Source organism: Drosophila nasuta, unplaced genomic scaffold (genome assembly GCF_023558535.2).
Source record: "Drosophila nasuta strain 15112-1781.00 unplaced genomic scaffold, ASM2355853v1 ctg57_pilon, whole genome shotgun sequence".
NCBI lineage: Eukaryota > Metazoa > Arthropoda > Insecta > Diptera > Drosophilidae > Drosophila > Drosophila nasuta.
Window position 1 is genome coordinate 155,560 of NW_026869603.1, and position 12,817 is coordinate 168,376.

Genomic DNA, 12,817 nt, shown 5'->3' on the forward strand with positions numbered 1-12,817 from the left:
AGCTGAGCCGCGTATCGATTAGGACGCCTAAGTATTTAATGGCTCGGCTCGACACTATTGAGGTCCGACCAAGGTTAATGTGAGCCACTTCGACGATCTTTCGGCTACTTATCAGGACCGCTTCAGTCTTGTGATCGGCCAATTGCAGCCCCACTGTCGCAAGCCAGTCTTTGACAGTGGCAACCTAGTTGTTTCGCTGTCACCATTAAGGCCACATCGTCTGCAAAGCCAACAATGGTTGCAGACTCTGGAACGTCGAGCCGCAATATGTCATCGTACATGATGTTCCATAGTAGCGGGACCAACACTGATCCTTGCGGTAGTCCTCCAGTGATGTTGAACGATTTGGTTCCGTTATCCGTTCTATATCTCAGAATGCGTTTCCTGAAGTAGTCCTCAATTATTTCCATTAGGTAGCTCGGGGTGTTGAACCGCCTTAAGGCGCCTATAATGCAGCTCCAGTTTGCAGAATTGAAGGCGTTCTTGACGTCCAGAGTCATGACTATGCAGTACTCCTTTGCACCACCACGCCATCTTCTGCCTGCTATGGCTCTCCTTGCTATGTCCGTTACTTGTGAGCTAGCGTCTACGGTTGAGTGATGCTTTCTGAAACCATATTGCATGGGTGACAGATCTCCTGCTTGTCGGACAGACTCCTCTAGCCTATGGCTCACCAGCCTCTCCAATATTTTGCCTGTTGTATCAAGCAGACAAATCGGTCGGTAGGACGACGGCGAATCTAGTGGCTTGTTCGGCTTTGGGATCAGCACCAGATTCTGCAGTTTCCATGGGCGGGGAAAGACACCTTGCCTCATACACTGTCCAAAAACTTCTGTAAAGCACTGCGTATGGAGCCTGATCGCCATCTTCAGCACGCGATTTGGGATCGCGTCCGGCCCAGGTGACTTGGAGTCCTTGATTCTTGCCGCTGCCAGCAGTACTTCCTCTACCGTAACCTCTGGGACCTCCGTATAGAGCCGGTGCTCTACGTGATCTTCCACTGATGGAACAGTGAATGAGCCCGTGAACAGAGCATCCACTATGCCATTTAGGACGCCCTCCTCTCTAGGCACTGCACAGGTATTTGGCTTGAGTTTTTAAGCACCACTTTGTAGGCCATTCCCAGATGTCTCGGTCGGCTTCGTCGCAAAGTTCAAGGAATTTCTCCTTCTTGCTGCTCAAGATGGACTTCTTCAGCAGCCTGCGATTAAGCGCGTACTCCAGCCTTCTTGCCTCAAAATCAGCTCTGCCTCGTGAACGTTGCAGGATCCTTCGCGATCTTATACATCGCCTTCTTATGTCTGCGATCTGCTGGTTCCACCAGTATACTGGTACGTGGTGTCTTTTGCACGATCTTCGCACCGCCATGCTAGCGTCGCAGGCATCTGTGATTGAACGCATGAGCAGCTCGGCGCTTACCTCTGCGTTGTCACTCCAGTTGGGAACTGCAAAGGATCCAGCGAAAGCTTCCGGGTCAGGGTGTCAACTTTGTAAGCCTTTCCGCTCTGTAATCCATTTGCTCGCGGTGACTCGGTATGGTCCAAATCTATCGTGATCGCCCTATGATCACTCGCTGTGTAGACATTGCTAATGGCCCATTTCGCTGATCTAGCAATTGGATAGCTAACGAATGCTAGATCTATAACCGATCCAGTGCCAGCTCTGGTGAAAGTGTGTTGGTTGCCATGGTTCATGAGGGCCAGGTCTAATGTGGCAGGGGCTTCCAACACTGTTTGTCCTCGGGCGTTTGTCCGGCTGCTACCCCATTCCTCCGCCCAGGCATTGAAGTCACCAGCGATGATCACCTGTGGCTTTCCCTTACATCGAGTGCTATCTCCTCCATGACGGATGCGAATTCTGAGATGGTGAGACTGGGAGCCAGATAACAGCTGTATAGCCACTGGTTCCCCCATCTAGCCCGCACGAACCCACGCGATGAGCGCACATCAGTGTGTGTGTGTGTGTGTGTGTGTTTTTTTTTTTTTTTTTATTCGTAGTATAGGATAGAAAAGGTTTACAGAGTGGAGTTATAGGAAATTATATCTAGAGAAAGGAAGAAAACAGAGTTAGCGGAGCCTGGCTCTTGTGGGACGGCCGCGAAGCAATGCTTCACAAGGGCGTCGGCGCAACTTACTCCCCTCGTTCTTTGTCTTGCCTTCTCGGCCCTCCTTTGCTCGTTCATGACCGCAGCCACAAATTGGCTGATCAGTGTCAGTTAGTGGACGATACCAGCATTAGCGGAACCAATGTCGACACAGTTAGGTTAACTCACTCACCAATTGCATCTGCCAGCTCTTGTCTGAGGGTTGCGTATCTACCGCACTGGAAAATTACGTGCTCGGCGTCCTCCACCGCAGTCGGGAAACAGGCGGGGCACTCTTCGGCTGTGTCGTGTCCGAACCGGAACAAGTAGCTCCTGAAGCAGCCGTGGCCACTGATGACCTGGGTCAAGTGAAAGTTCAACTGGCCGTGACTCCTTGTCGTCCATTCCTTAATGAGAGGGATAAGCCGGTGAGTCCACCGCCCTTTGGACGCCTCGTTCCACCGGGTCTGCCACCTTTCGAGGCATTCCCTCTGTGCCCTTTGTTTAATGGATCTTTTCTCGGCGTTGGGTAAGGAGCCAGTCTGGAGTTGCCGGAAGACACTTACTCTCTCCCTGACCATTTCCTCAAAGGGGTATGCCGGCAATGACATAATGCAGCCTCGTCGGAAACGGTCCTGAAACCGCTTATGACTCTGATTGCGCTCAGCTTTTGATAATTGCGTCTGCCCAGATAGGAGCAGCATATAGGGCTATGGACTTTGTCACGCTCGAAATTAATGCTCGACGACACTGTTTGGGGCCCTGGTGTTGGGCATCAGGCGAGATAACGCCCTGTTGGTGACAGCAGCCTTGCGGCCAACCTCCTGCAGGTGTTCCCGAAAACTCAGCCTCGAGTCGATCGTCACTCCCAGGTACTTAAGTGTACGCTTGGAGGTAATATGGGCGGCTCCGACCTTGACTACCGCTGTTTCAACTTTCTTCCTGCTACTGATCAGCACTGCTTCCGTTTTGTGGGGAGCCAACTCCAGTCCAACGGAGAGCAGCCAAGTCCCAATGCAATCGATAGCTCTGTTGCAATTTGATTCGGCGACCTCCAGCTCCTTAGCGACCACAAGTAGCGCAATGTCGTCGGCGAAACCAATTAGGTTTGCTCCTGTCGGCAGGTCCAGTCGAAGGATTCCGTCGTACATCGCGTTCCACAAAAGCGGGCCAAGCACAGACCCTGAGGAACGCCTCCAGTCACGATGTACTCTTCTGTTCGATCGCTGGTATCATATTTGAGTACTCTCGACGAGAAGTAACTCCTGATAATCTTCAACAACTGCCGTGGGACTTTGAATGCGTCTAGCGCCCGTAAGATGCAGTTCCACCGGGCCGAGTTGAAGGCATTTCTGATGTCCAGTGTCACCATCAGACAGTACTTCTTCTGGCCCCCTTTCCAGCGAGTGCCAGCAATTGCATTGGAAGCAATGCCAACTACCTTCTCGATTGCATCTACTGTCGACCTGGCCTTCCGGAATCCATATTGGTTGGGGGAAAGGTTTCCGTTCACCAATATAGCTTCCTCCAAGCGAGTGCAGATCACCTTCTCCAGCAGTTTCCCCGCCACGTCGATGAGGCAGATAGGCCTAAACGAGGATGAATTTCCAGGCGGTTTCCGGGCTTCGGAATTAGGACCAGCTTTTGAGTTTTCCACCTATCCGGGACTACAGCTTCTTCCAGGCACTTATTCAGCATTGCTGAAAAAGCTTCTGGATGGAGGGAGCAGGCGAGCATTAGTGCCCTTGCGGGTATGCCATCCGGACCTGGAGCCCCGGTTTGTTTCATGCTTCTAACGCATTTTAACACCTCCTCGCTGGTGACCAACTTCAGAGGCAGACCATCGTTGGATGCATCTGGCAGCCATGCGTTGTCTTCCTCCACGCTGGGAAACAATCCCACGCAACAGATCATCCGGTGGTGGTGGCGATCTCCGTGCCCCGATTCTCTTTATAACGATCTGGTATGCCTTGCTCCATGGGTCGTCATCCAGTGTGTCACACAGGGCCAGGAAACACCGTTTTTACTCTCCTTGATCGCATTTTTGAGAGTTTTGCGACTCTCTCTAAAGAGTGTTTGCCAATATAGGAAGAGGGTCTTCCCCGCGCTCTCTGATAGCGCCTCCTCGCGTGGTTGCAGACACGTCTTGCAGCAGCAATGGTCTCGTTCCACCAGTAAACTGGCGTGTGGCGTAGCGAGGGGTTTACTCGACTCGGCATGGAGCCTACGCAAGCCGACTCTAGCCTTTCCATGACAGTTTCGACCATCTGCTCTGCGCTGCCTGAAACCTCCAGCTCTCTCAGCGAGCTTGCAAAGCGCTCGATGTTTAGCTTGCTGGCTGAGAAATTCCTCCAACGAGGTGCGGCAGAGATGCACCTGTGGCTCCGAGCTCCAATATTGCAAAAATGGCCATATGGTCGCTCCTGTATAGGAGTCACTGACTCCCCACTCCGCTAAATGAGCGAGCGAACTGCTGCAAAATGTTAAGTCAACAATTGAGCCGGTACCGGCCCTGCTAAATGTCCATTTCGAGCCTTGATTGAGGAGAGTTAGGTCCAGTGAAGCAAAGGCTTCGACCACCAATCGCCCTCTTTGGTTGGTGACCATGCTTCCCCAATCGACTGCCCAAGCGTTGAAGTCGCCTGCGACGAATGCTGGTGAGTGGTCTCTCACGTCCGCAGCTAATCTGTCCAGTGTGTTAGCAAAGTCCGAAATTGGCAAGCTGGGGGCTAAGTATACGCTGTACACCCAAACACTGCCCACTAGCGCCCTGACGAAGCCGCCGTCAGCCTGTTGGTGGCCAAACTGGTGTGGGTTTCTGCCACAAACCCATATAGCCGCCTTGCCGGTGTGGTCGCACCTCCAATCAGCTCCAAAACCAGGTCTGAAGGGTTCACTAAGAACGCATACATCCACCTCATTCTCCCTGACCGACTCCAGTAGGAGGTCCTGGTTCAGGTTCAGCTGCATAATCTTCATAGTGTGTGTTTTGTACTTCGCCCATTTGCCGAAGGGCAGAGTCGGCTACCCGCTGCGTGGTTGACCTCACTGATGCCTTTGGTTACGCAAAGAAAGCATCTCGCTGGTCTGTTGCATGACGCCGCTTTATGGTTTTGCTCGCCACATTTGAAGCAGTTGTTTGCTCTATCCACCGTGCTTTGGCACTTGCTCGCAATGTGCCCAAAGTCAAGCATTTAAAACACCGAGTCCTCGGCTCCTGCTCGGCTACTCTGCATCGCGTCCAGCCGATTTTCAGCTTGCCCAGCTGTCCAATTTTTTTGGCCCAGATTGGAGGCACCAGGACCGTCGCCGCCTGAGTGTTGGCGTAAGCAGGCCTTATGCTCTTTACCTGGCACAGATTTGCCGGCATGCCAACTTGCTCCGCCATCGCTTTGACAATCTCCTCTTTGCTTGCAAGTTCGTCCAGGTCTCTGACAACCAGCTGCGTGAGTTGAGACAGAGTGCGCACCTCTGCACAGTCTCCCAACACTTTCTCGATCTCCTCTCGTAGTTTGTCTGTGTTGTCCAGACCTGTTCCTCCAAGTTCTAGCAGCAGATCGCCCTTGGCAGTTCTGCGCGCAGTTGTTACTCTGTCTGAAACGTCTTTTGAGTCTGCCGTCCTGCCGTCTCGTGACTAGAGAGCACATCGCTGTAGCTCATCTCACCTTTCGCGCTCACAACCAGCGCGTCCGGGCGTATTTTGCTGGCCTTCTTCTTAGCACCGGTGGTGGTGATGTTGCTGCTGCTGCTCCTCCTCGGCTCTACGGTTATCCACTCGCCGCCTTGCACCTGGTTGTGAACATTTTTGTTGCGCTTTGGGGAGGAGTTTTCCTCGGCCCGCTCTCTATGTCACGCGGTCTTTTGGGTGTGGCCGCTGCCTTGCTCCCGGTTGTCGCCAACTTAATTTCGCTTGGAGCTGCCTGAGCTGGTGCTACTTCTGCGTTGGCGGGATGCTCTTCCGCTGGCTCGTGGCATAATTGCTCTGCTGCCGCTCGTTGCAGCTTCATCAGCCTCATGAGCTTGCTCCTCATTTTCTCGTTAATGTGCCTCTGAGAGGCGAACTGCTCCGAGAGGCCGTCCAGTTCTGCGCCCATCCGCTCCAGAAGGTCTTTGACTGACCGCCGCTTCTCGTTGGCTGGGCCAGCAACAGGCACGATGCGTGTGACCACCATGTCGGGATCGGACCCAGCGACCGCCGACGAGCTTGCTGGTTCCTCGCTCCTGCTCCTGTTGTCGCCCGTTTGGTTATGGCATGCGTTTTCTTCTATGCTGCTGCCACACGGGAACTTAGGCCTCCTGTTAACTGCTGCTGCTGGTGGTGGTGGTGGTGTGCGCTGCATCGCCGACCCTTTCTTTTCGGCCAGGCCACTTAATAAATTAAGTGATGGACTTTTTCCGATCTTGGTGGATTCGAACCGTGGATCGCTGAAGAGTCCGCGCCTCTATGCACTGCGCCACTGCAGCTGCACTCTTTCAGCGGAGCTTATTGCGTATATTAATTATCAGCTCCTGAAAGTATGCAGATATTTTTGGCACTTTTTGAGCTTTGCGCTGTGCTTTTAAGCTTTGCGCTGGGCTTCAGTTTGGCCGACTGGCAACGCCAGAACGCCCAGTCTGGCTGAGCAGCTGATGATAGCACAGCCCTCGTCGTCAGCTGATCGTGGGTGTACGATTGTTATTGTTTGCCAGTAGTTGTGGTCAATTGTACTGGAACCAACAACAATTTCCCTCGCTGCCGTCAATTCTGCCAATGCGTCTCCTGGTGACACGGCTGCCTCCGACGTCCAGCAGCAGGTGCCCCGACCGACCGTGAGTACACAAGGATTGAGCGCAGCTCGAACTCACTCGTAGTCACTTTTTTTAGGTTTTCGACTTATTTTGGTGATTTCCCGAGCGATCGAAAGGGCGTCTCCAAAACGCGACCGGCTTGCGGAAAATTCAACTGTGTGTGTGTGTGTGTGTGTGTTTTTTAACCAGGCTAACGCCTGTTTCTCCCGCATTTAACGCACTCCCCGGAACTGCCGTGAGGTAATACTTCAGGGGAGGGTTCGGCCTTTATCGGCCCTCTTCTGGGTTGGCTGGGATTCGTGCTCTCTCTTCTCTTCTTAGCTGCTTCATTACAGCCACTGCCATCGTGTTCACCGCCACCCATTTCTCCCTCGAGCTTATCATGTGCTCGACTACGGACTCCGTCTCGACACGCCCCTCAAGGCGGGCTTCTAGTTCTTCTCTAGCACCTGCGAAGCGTCCGCAGTGCAGAAAGACGTGGTCTGCATCCTCCACCACTTGCGGCTCGCAGTGGGCGCAGTAAGGATCTGATGCATGGCCGAAACGGTGCAGGTATCCTTTGAAACACCCGTGACCACTTAGTAATTGTGTTAGGTAAAGTTCATCTCTCCGTGACCTCTGTCTAACCACCTTGAAATGTCCGGTACCAGGCGATGTGTCCACCGACCTTTCGTGCCGCTGTTCCACCTTGCCTGCCACTCCTGGATGATACTGGCTCTATCCCTGGCCTTCGCGCGCTCTGCTGCCTGTAGATCGAATGGCGCTGTTCCCGCAAGGACCATTGCAGCTTCTCCCGATACCGTCCGGAATGCGCAACACATTCTGAGCGCGCAGATCCTGTGCACCGAGTTCACCTGCCTCAGGAAGGTGCCGCTCTCCGTTCCCTTTAGCCAGATCGGGGCTGCGTAAAGGCTGATGGACCTGACCACGTTCGTGAGCAGTAACCTTCTTTCTGCCACCTGTGTTCGGCATTATTCGGGCTAAGGCCGTGGATGCGGTTGCTGCCTTACTCGCCGCGTACATGAGGTGTGCTCGAAAGTTGAGTCTGTTGTCCACCTTGACTCCGAGATAGGTCATAGTGGCCTGCGAGCGTATCGTTGTATCCCCAACTACGATGTTAACAAACTCCACCTTTTTCCTTGAAGTAACTAACACGGCCTCGGTTTTATGCTCCGCCAGTCGGAGCCCTACTTCTTCCAGCCAATCCCGTACTGCTTTGACTGCAGTATTCGTCTTTGCCTCTATATCCGTCAGGTGCTTCGCGACCGTCACGATCGCTATGTCGTCCGCAAATCCGACAATATTCACACCGTCCGGCATCCTTAGGCGGAGGACTCCGTCGTACATAGCGTTCCACAAGGTGGGGCCGAGCACTGATCCCTGGGGGACGCCTCCAGTGACCTCGTAGCTCTCAGTGCCTGTACTGGTCGTGTACCCGAGCTTCCTGTCGCTAAGGTAACTTGCAATTATCCGGGTGAGGTAGCTCGGGATATTGAAGTGCTGCAACGCGTGCAAGATCCTATGCCAGGTGGCAGAATTAAAGGCATTTCTTATATCCAGTGCGGTGATGAGGCAGTACTCCTTACTGCCCCAGAGCCAGCGCTCCCCGCGATTGCCTTCTCCGCCTTGTCCATAATTTGGCTGATAGCCTGAATCGTAGAGCGACCCTTCCGGAACCCAAACTGCCATGGTGATAGGCCCCTGCACGGTTTATAGCGACCTCCAGGCGCTCCCGTACTAGCGTTTCTAGCGCTTTGCCCGCCGTGTCTAGTAAACAGATCGGTCGGTACGAGGAAGGCTCCTCCGGAGGTTTCCCCTTTCGGGATTAGCACGAGCGACTGCTTTTCCATCGGGCAGGGAACACTCCTTCCTCTAGGCACCTATTGTACAGCCTCATCAGGTCCTCCGGGTAATTCTCCAGGGCGGCTTTGATGGCCAGACCAGGGATACCATCGGGGCCGGGCGACTTGTTCACCTTGATGCCTCTAGCGACATCCCGGAGCTCTTCCCGAGTAACTGCGGGAAGCTGATACGATGTCCTTGCAGTAGCGTATTTGGCCTTCCTACTCTACTCTGCAGTGGGAATAGTTCGCGCACAATCCTGCCAAGGAGGGTTGGGCAGGATGGACTGGGAGTCCTAAGCGCTTTCAGCCTCTTCATCGTCAGCTTGTAGGCCATGCCCCACGGGTCGTTGTCCGCCTCGTTCACCAGATGCTGGAAGGACGCCCTCTTGCTTTCCTTGATAAGTTTCGCTAGAATCTCTTTGTGTTGTGTACTCCTCTCAGGTACTCGTATGCGGAACCAGGGGCAGCACGCTGGTAGTTCCGCCTGGCTCGGAGGCACTCTCTCCTTGCGTCCGCTATCTCGTCGTTCCACCAGTGGACTTGCGGAAGACGACTTCCTCCCTGCACTCTCCTGGACATTGAGGCATCGCAAGCACTCGCTATCCTTGCCATTACCTTGCTGGCCATAACCTCCGCCGTGCCATCCAGCTCTGCTCCTCTGATCATATAATTGAAGACCTCGCTATCGAAGGACCTCATATTATATGAGAGTCTCCTGGGGTGCTTCTCCGTAGCAGGTTTCCACCAATCTCCGTAATAATCGCAGAGTGGTCGCTATGCGTGTAATCACCGCATACCTTCCAGGATGCTCTGCGTGAAAGGCTGCTACTTACGAAAGTAACATCGATGGTGGATCCCATACTACCCCTACTGAACGTGTACTGGTTGCCAGAGTTTAGCAGCACTACATCCAGGGTCGCCAGCGCCTCCAGCAGAGCTTGACCTTTGTCGTTGGTCCTCGCGCTCCCCCACTCCGTGGCCCAAGCGTTAAAGTCCCCTGCAATGAGGCATGGCGTCTTTGACCCTCGCGTCATCCGTAGCCGCCCTGAAGCTTTGTAGATCCATGGATGGAGGCAGATAGCAACTATAGAAGTAGATCGGGCCTATCCTGGCTCGAACAAAAAGCTACCGCTTTTGACTTCTGACATCATCGCCGGGTTTCCCCCGCAACTCCACACCGCTGCCTTACCACATCTGTCCCCGACCCACGTATTGGGGGATTTCTGTCTGTAGGGTTCGCATAGAATGGCAACATCGATTTTCCTATCCCTAAGAGTCTGTTCTAGCAGGTCCTGTGCCGCTGCGCAGTGATTCAAATTTAATTGGTATATGCGCATCATTTATGTGACTGGGCGACAGCCTTCTTAAAAACGGACAAAGCGGGCTATTTGTTGCGTGCTTGCAATCCTTTTCTCCTTTCCTTGTGCACAGCATGCAGGCCTTATCCTCCTTGCAGTTCCTGGCCTGGTGCCCTCTTCCTCCACAGTTAAAGCAGTGGTCCTTGCAATCCGTCTCGGATGTGCATCTACTTGCTACATGGCCGAACTCCATGCATCTGAAGCATCGAATAGGCTGTACCTTCTGTCTAATGCGACAGATGACCCAGCCTATACGGATTTTGCCTGCAGATAGTAACTTCCCCGCCAATCCGCCGGATACCCTCAGTGTGGCTGTTTGGGTGCCTCCGTACGCCGGCCGAAGCGATTGTAATGAGGATCGGCTGATGTCCGTACCTCCAAACTGGGTGACCAGAGCCTCCAGGATTTCTGCTTCTGTCGTCAGCTCATCAATGTCTTTTACCTCTAGCGACACGGTTTCCGACAGCACCCGGACTTCCGCCTTGTCACCTAAGAGTGTGCTCACAGCCTCCTGCATGACCTTCGTGTTAGGATCGGAAGCGCGCACCAGTTCGAAGAGTAGTTCGCCTTTCGCGGTCTTCCTAATTCCCTTCACTAGTTGAGCTAGATCCTTGAGTCGAGGTTCTGTCTTCACCGATCGCAGGATATCCGCGTAGCTCACTCCCGTCGCTCCTTGGATGACAATCGCATCCGGCTTTGACTGCCTAACTCGCTTCTTCTTCGGTTCCACCTTCGTCCAACTCTCGCGCTGCTGCTTATCGCCGCCTGTGCATCTACCTTCCCTTGCCTTGTTTTCCTTCCTAGGTTTACCATTCCGGATCATTGGTTCCCTTGCGTGGGACTCCGTTGTTGCCGCTGTGTCAGCGGGGCTGTCACCTTTCCGCCTCCGGGGCTCTTTGTCGACTCCTTTCCAACATTGCTCTTCCGGGATGGTTTGTCACTAGGTGACTCGCCTTTCTGCATGGGTGAGGAGGTGCCTAGGCTATTCTCCTTAATCTCCTTATACAGGTTTGTAATCTCCTCGATCAGATTCCTCATCGGTTGGTGAATAGATCTCCGACCTTCGAGCATATCGTTAAGGAGACCAGTTTTCTCCCCGAGTACCGTAAGTTTCACCGGGTCCGATCGTAGTGACGACGAGCCCTCCTTCGTAGCGTTGTCCGATGGTGGGACTGATTTTGACCTCTGCGTTTGCGCAACTTTAAGATTAAGTTGCATTGGCGGGGTCGTTGTTCGCCCTGCTGTGTTTCCATAACTGTAGCCGATTCAGACGCTCGTTCAGATGGCCCAGATACCGCAGCAATTACTGGCACTCTTATCGGCGAGTGGGAAACCCTCGACTTCCTTGCGAACGGGTCAACCTTCGCCGCTCCTTCCGATCGCTGTCGATCCGCAGACTCATGCAATTCTCTCCTTCTCTCTCCTCCCTCCCTTCCTTCCTTCTCTTGTTGTAAACATCGTTGTGATTGGGTCCCAACTCTAAGTCGTTATCAATGTTCGTAGTGCAGTCGTGTCTAATGATCTCATGGTTGTCTATGTATCAGGGAGGCCATGCGAGGGTTGACATACGCCTTCATGGGGTCGTATGTTCAGAGCCAGATCCACGTAGGTCAGGAGTAGTCTCAACTGAGCCTGTACGCCCAACTGAATGGGGACGAACCATTGAGGCGTGCTTAGAGGTCAGCCACGATTTTAACGGGACGGGGGCAGTCAGAGCATTAGCCTAGTAGTCGTTTCGACAAGATATCACTCTGTCTACTCAGATACTAGAATACTGTGACTGTCAGCCCAACTCATCAAGTCAGAGGTGGTGTTTCCAGTATCCTAATCAAGGCTGTACTGGGCTCGGCCTTGATACCACTTTAGTCACCTTTTACGACAAGCAGTGGTTGACTGAGGTGGTATTCTCGTATCCGCCACCACACGGCGTTGTGTTTTTTTTTTTTTTGATTTACACCCCGGCAGGAAAATCTTCAAAAGATTCCATCTACCTCCTGTAGATGGATATGTGCGATTCTTACGCACTAAAAACCTCCGTTTGGTCTCGTCTGTCCAGTACGTGCTCACCGGGACTGTCAATAAAGATACTACGTCGGTGAGCAGGAATGTAATGCTTCTATGCATTCCTTCGTCATATTGCGCGAATACTCGCCCGCTGGGAACTCGTTTAGTCGCCTTGTACGACAAGCCGAGACGGCTGAGATGGTATTCTTAACCCGCCACCCCACGGGCGTCGAGGATCAGCTATCGCTGCCTGGTCTGTTGGTCGTCTCGTCAGCTCGCACTCGTGTCATTATATTGATGATGATATCGTGGCACGCCTGCCATGTCACAGCGTCTGCCATCATCGCAGCTAATAATCCCGATGGTGATAGTGGAGATCCTATCATTCTCGTCAATTGTTCTCTCTCGTCAGTAAAGCGTGAGCAGTGTAGAAGCACGTGCTCTGCTGACTCCACCTCATTCACGCAGTAAATGCACTGTGGGGTATCTACGTGATGAAACCTTGCTAGGTACCTCCGAAAGCAGCCATGGTCAGTAAGGAACTGAGTTAGGTGATAATCCAGCTCCTTGTGTTTGCAGTTGGTCCATGCTATTAGGTTTGTCCATCGACCTTTTGTTGATGATCGCCATCTGCCCTGCCACTCAACTAACAGATGCTCGTACACTATGGTCGAGTTGGCTCCCGCCCGCATGTCTGCAAGTGCCCTGATCTCCAGGTCAACTGGTGGCGTCCCTGCCAG

At 53.2% G+C, this 12,817-nt stretch overlaps 1 protein-coding gene across 1 annotated transcript; it reads right to left on the minus strand.

The window, feature by feature from the left end:
* Window positions 1-2,817: 2,817 nt before the first annotated feature.
* Window positions 2,818-5,062, minus strand: LOC132798011 (uncharacterized). The gene is made up of 4 exons (XM_060809741.1): window positions 4,111-5,062; window positions 3,741-4,014; window positions 3,266-3,672; window positions 2,818-3,197 (listed from the first exon to the last, which is right to left on the minus strand). Exons 1-4 carry the CDS (start codon window positions 5,060-5,062, stop codon window positions 2,818-2,820), a joined length of 2,013 nt encoding a protein of 670 aa, XP_060665724.1.
* Between the last annotated feature and the right edge of the window lie 7,755 nt (window positions 5,063-12,817).

What these genes read in the sequence shown, in the direction of transcription:
- LOC132798011 (XM_060809741.1), bottom strand. Translation starts at nt 5,062, where the DNA reads ATGAAGATTATGCAGCTGAACCTGAACCAGGACCTCCTACTGGAGTCG. An exon ending in CAAAAATGCGATCAAGGAGA is followed by an intron (nt 4,015 to 4,110) that starts GTAAAAACGGTG and finishes CGGGGCACGGAG; the next exon opens with ATCGCCACCACCACCGGATG. An exon ending in GAAGCTGTAGTCCCGGATAG is followed by an intron (nt 3,673 to 3,740) that starts GTGGAAAACTCA and finishes ATCCTCGTTTAG; the next exon opens with GCCTATCTGCCTCATCGACG.